Consider the following 5,973-nt stretch of genomic DNA (forward strand, 5'->3'; position numbering starts at 1 on the left):
AAAAAAACTTTGGTTTTAATGTGACTGCAAGGAGATTGGTTCTAAAGAAGATTGAAGAGCTAAGGAGTAATAAAGCCAAATATGCACTTTCAAAAACTCTATCAATTCCCTTCACAGGGAAGAGAGTGCATTTGAGGCCTTATTGGATGATGGAATTCATGGATGATAAGGGAGTTAGAAGATTTTTCAGACTGGATGACCAATTGAGTATCTCTAGCAATTAGACTTTATTGGAAATGCAAGAAATGCTGGATCTATTGGAAGCTGATGAACTTGAATTCCACAGACAACTCCAGAATCAAATAGAAAAAACAACACGAAGCTTATGAAGAAATTTAGACAATCAAAGAAATAGAAATATCTGCTCAGACTAGAGGAGCACCTTGATAATAATTGTGAGAACTCTTTGTATACTTTGCTTTGTTCAATTTTTAATAAATTTTGTAGCACTTATCAGTTTTATCTACTACCTTTTTAATATGTATTTTAGGGTGTTTTGTTATCATCAAGTTTCTCTTAATTATGGCTATAATTCCAGTAGACATAAATTTGGGGAGATTATTAGGAATATGTTGTGAACTTGATGATAAGTTAAACAAAATACCTTAGTAGATTTAACTTAGTGAATTTTGTAGACTCGATGGATGATCAATATAGTCCCGAAGGATGAACTTTATAGTCTAGAGGGATGACAAACTGACATCCATCGAGTGAGTAGCTTATGTAATAAATAAGATTCTGTAACATATTTCTGCAAACAATATGTATTAGTCAAGTAGATTGCTTAGGGTTCTATAAGTCATGTTGACTACTAGATTGATATGCAAAATAGGTTGATTAATTGTAAATATGAGATGTCTTGTATTCTGTATAAAAGAAATAGAGTCAAGTGGCAAATAGACTCCCGACAGATGATCTACAGACTCCCGACGGATGATCTACAAGACTCCCGACGGATGATCAACAAAACTCCCGACAGATGACAAGCATATTCCCGGCGATGATAAATTCACATAGTTGTTTGATAGTGAAACACAGTCACATGCGTTGGGTGTTTGCAAAAGGAATGTGGCAGCCTGTTAAGTAGGAATTTAAGAACAAAGAAGCATTACCATTTCCATGTATTGTGAAGATATTCAAAGATGCTGGAATAGAGTAATGAAGCAGCCTGGAGTTAAACTAGATATGTTTTGTTTTATTATCTTGTTTATTGTCTTGTAAACTTGGTGATATATAAACCAAGTGTATCAAGTAGAACAATTAACTAAGCAAGCTTATTTTCAGAGAAACATATCAAGCTATATTTTGTAAGCATTTCTCTGTAGTTTAGTTGTTCAAACTTGTAAGAAGCTGTGAGCTATTGAAAGCTTTACAGAGTTCTCAATTTGATATATATATATATATCTGGCGGATACTTTCGAATTCACCAGAAAGTTTTAAAAAGCTCGTGTTTTTATTACTTAGTATTTTGATTTCTATCCCTTTTTTTATTCCGCACCATTGCTAATCAAACACTGTTATATTTATCAAGTTAGAATATTTTAAAAGTTGAAAAAGTAGCCAGAATTGCATCAACCCCCCTTCTGTAATTCTTGTTGTATTGTTAGGGAATAACACATGTCATTCACATAAATTTGCTTGACTTGAGAGAAGTGATGAAAGGTCTTGTTTGGTTTCTCAATTGGACCAAATTTCTTTATGATTTCTTCATCAATCTTTCTCTATTTGTCATCCAATTCCTTCTCAACTGCTGCAACATCAAGCTTTCTTGAAATTGTCTTTGAATCCACCTTAGCAGCTGCTATCTGGATCAGATCAATGCTGTCCAAGACTGGTGGCTTAGGATAAGTGATTTCTGGAACAATTACTTGACTAAATTGTATGTTTTAGCACATTCTCCCTCTCACTGATTGGATCTTCTTGACTAACTGAGACAAGTGAATCTTTTCCCCCCTTTTGTTAGCATCAAGTTGAGTGGATGTAGAAGTTGTGTAGCCACTAAATTTTGAAGCAACTGGGTTTGCTGGGCTTGATGTAAATGAATTGCAGTGATAGAAACTTCCAATGTCTTAAGTCTTGTGTCCAAGGAGTCCACTTTGCTGGGAAAATTGGAGATTTTCCTTAGTTGTCTATTGATGTCAAGTAGGGTTGTGTTAGGAAATTTAGCATCCATTCTCTCAGAGACATCCTTCTTGACCTGATCAATCTCTATTTAATTGCAGTGACATCCATATTGTATTGAAGAGATTGAATTTGGTGCAGTTGAAGAGAATTGAGATGTGCTTGAAGAAGCTTCTTGGTGTTGGCATTGGTTGTAGCTTGAAGAGCTGTCTGAGTTTGTTGAATGATATGAAAAAGAGTAGTCTTGAAGTGTTGCTCATCACATTCTTTAAAAACACCCAAGATGGAATATTTGATCTGGAGCTAGAGCTTACTTCTCCCCCTCTGTGCATAGACTATTCCTCATCATCATCATCTTCATCCCCAAATATGTCTTCAGAACCACCAGTTTTATAATCAACATCATCACCAACTATGGGAGGCATGGCTGAGATGACATCCTTAGCCCTTTGCATAGAAGCAGTAGTATGCACCAAGTTGAGCATCCTTTCAGCATCCTCATTGTCCTGTCCAACTAGAGTTTGATAAGCTAAAATCGGATGAGTAAATGTCTCAGCATCCAAGGAGATATTTATGTAATGTCATCCCTAATCCTGATGCTTAGATTACTAATGTGGCCTTGTTGATAAATTCTTTCTGAATGACTGCACACACATGTTACACTGTTTGGGCCATATCTTGAGTTCCAGAAACCCAAATTGGATGATTCAACAGCCCACGCGAAGATAACGAGATTCTCTATCATTCTAAGTGGTCCAGAGATCAATATCTATCTGGAGCGGGCCGAATTTCTGAAAAAAGTGAACTGCGAATTTTACTGGGAAAAACAGAATCAGTTTGGGAAACACATTTGTATTTTCCTTAAAATATTAAAATAGATTATTAGATACATATAGATACATCAGATATTATTATTAGGGATTAAGTTCCTAGAGAAGAAAAAGGAGGCTACGCTCAAGGAGGGAAAAAGTTTGAAGAAGAGGAGATTGCTGCATCTACAGTTTTCATCTTTTCTCCTTACTTTTTCATTATGTTTATATGTATTGGTTTCTTTTGAGATTATGAACTAATTTTCTCTCTAGACCTTTAATGGATTCTCTTGTTAATATATAAGTTGTATTCTTTTCTCCCTGTTTTTATGGTGATTTTAGTTGTTTATATTAATTTGTGTTTAATGCTTCTCAAAGATTGATCACCATGGAGATTGATTTCATAATTTAGGTGAACTTAGAAGAGAAACCCTAAGTTAAGATCCAATTAATATATCTTAGAATTAATATTTATATTAATTTTGGTTAGGATAGTATATACCTAAATACCCTAAGAAGTCCAATTAAGACGAAACTTAATGTTATTTATGGTTTTAAATCTTACATATAAATATGGGGGTTATTGCATAAATTAGAGTCACTTGAGATTCAGAAGGTCCTTATGAATACATGATTGTCTTGGAGTAATAATTATACCATGAGAATAGATGCTAAAGGAGAAACTTATTGAAGAACATTATATGAAATTAAAGGCCTAGTTTTCATTCTCTTGGAATTTTCTTATTCCCTTTTGTGTTAGTTTAATTATTTAGTGATAATTTAGTAAACTTCACTTAATTTTTATTTGACTTGAATTGAAAGAAAAGTAGTAATTGGTATTTAACATCTTATTAATAGTCTTCATAGGAAACGAATTTATATACTGCTTGTTGCGATACGTGCTCTTGCGTTAAGGTTGTAAAACCGATAACAAGTACGATAGTTGAGTTTCGTGATGTAACTTTCTTGGAGGAAGTGTTCCATATGAAGACTGGTATACCTTTGGGTAATTTTGAGGATGATCCCACTCACACATCGAGTTCTATTCATGATCATGTGAAAAAAATGGCAAATATGGGGGCGGATCCTGGTAGTAACTCTACTTCTAATGAAGTAGAGGAAACTAGAAGGATGAAGCGTGGAAAGGTAGTCAAGAACTTTGGAAGTAATTTTGTAACTTACAGTGTCGAGGATGAGCCTTTAACTTTCTGTCAGGCCATGAATTATTCGGAGTCAAGGCATTAGAAAGGCGTTGTGAAGAGTGAAATTGATTTAATTGTTTCTAACGGAATATGGGAGTTAGTTGATCTCCCTCTTGGGTGTTCTACTATTGGATGTAAATGGATCTTTAAGAGGAAGCTAAACCCTTATGGCTCAATAAATAAGTACAAGGCTAGGCTAGTTTCTAAGGGATTTAGGAAAATAAAAGGCATTGACTATTTTGATACATACTCTCCTGTTGCCCAAATGATAACAATCAGAATGCTTCTTGCATTGGCTTTCGTACATGGTTTTATCATCCATCAATGGATATAAAGACAACTTTTCTTCATGGTGACCTTGAAGAAGAGATTATATGGATTATCCTGGGGATTTGTTGCTTCTAATAATAAGAAGAAAGTATGTAGACTAGTCAAGTCCATCTATGGCCTTAAACAATCACCTATAGACTGGCATAAAAAGTTTAATGAAACTGTTTTAGACTTCGAGTTTTTAATTAATGAAAGTGACAAGTGTGTCTACTATAAGGTTAGAGGTAATGATTGTGTGATTGTGTGATTGTGTGGTTGTATGTAGATGATATTTTATTGTTTGGAACCAATAGTGAGATTATTAACGTGACAAAGAGTTTCTTGAAGAGGCACTTTGAAATGAAGGATATGAGATTCTTGGGATCAAGTTGACTTAGTCAACTGATGGAATAACATTGTCACAGTCTTATTATATAGAGAACTCTATACTTGAGAAGTACGATTATTCAAATTATAGAATCTCTAGAACACCATATGATTACAAAGTTGCAATAGTCAAGAATAGTTCAGGAGTTCTCGTATCTCAGTTAAGGTACTCTCGGATTATCGGGAGTTTGCAATATCTTGCTAATGTGACTAGACCTTATATTTTTTCTTCAGTGTCTAAGTTAGCAAGATATACAAGCTGTCCAAACCAGGCTCATTGTGAGGTACTGGTTAGAGTTTTCAGATATCTCAAGGGAACTATTTCCCTTGGCTTGCATTACCAAAGATTTCTGGGGGTACTCGAGGGGTACCGTGATGCAAATTTGATAACTAAGAAATCCGGTTCCAATGGAGTGACTGGATATGTGTTTACCCTTGTGGGGGGAACAGTGTCCTGGAAGTATTCTAGACAGACTTTGATTACTCGGTATACTTTTGAGTCTGAGTTGTGTGCACTTGATACCTCGAGGATGGAGGCTGAATGGTTACATGGACTCATGCAATGTTACCTGTAGTAAGAAAGTTGCTTCTTGCCATTTCTGTTTATTGGATAGCCGTACAACTATCGACAAGATCAGAAGTGTGAAGTATAATGCTAAGACAAAGATACACATCCAAGTTAGACTGAAGTCTATAAGGGGTCTTGTATCTGATAGATCTGTACATAAAAGAGACACGATCATAACATCTCAAATCCGTAGATCTGCACCATAACCTTTTGACTTGTCGTCGTCTATGGAGTGTGGTTACACCAAATGGATAGAGATTCAAGGTCAAACATTCCATCTAAATCTAGTAGCCATTGAAGTAGGGGACATAGTTGGGTTCAAACCCAGAAGGGTACCGACTCTGAAAATCAAGTCATGGTAAAATCTGATATGCATTTCTGTATGGATTTGTAGGGGATTGTTAGAAAATTGAAAGTTTGAGACATGTTTAAGACCCATTCTTGATGTAATTTCCTAAAACTAATTGTTGGAGGTTATTCCTTGTAATGAGTACTTAAACTTTCATGTTTGGATCTAAGTCATTTTCTTAGTATAATCCATATAGAAATTGAGGTGAAATTAGTAGCTTGAAATGAG

At 35.0% G+C, this 5,973-nt stretch overlaps 1 protein-coding gene across 1 annotated transcript; it reads left to right on the top strand.

Moving 5' to 3' along the window:
* Positions 1-3,995: 3,995 nt before the first annotated feature.
* On the top strand, positions 3,996-5,403 carry LOC141696206 (secreted RxLR effector protein 161-like). Its single transcript, XM_074500381.1, has 2 exons — positions 3,996-4,095; positions 5,063-5,403. Exons 1-2 carry the CDS (start codon positions 3,996-3,998, stop codon positions 5,401-5,403), a joined length of 441 nt encoding a protein of 146 aa, XP_074356482.1.
* Positions 5,404-5,973: the final 570 nt, after the last annotated feature.

Source organism: Apium graveolens, chromosome 11 (assembly GCF_009905375.1).
Source record: "Apium graveolens cultivar Ventura chromosome 11, ASM990537v1, whole genome shotgun sequence".
In the NCBI taxonomy this organism is placed as follows: domain Eukaryota; kingdom Viridiplantae; phylum Streptophyta; class Magnoliopsida; order Apiales; family Apiaceae; genus Apium; species Apium graveolens.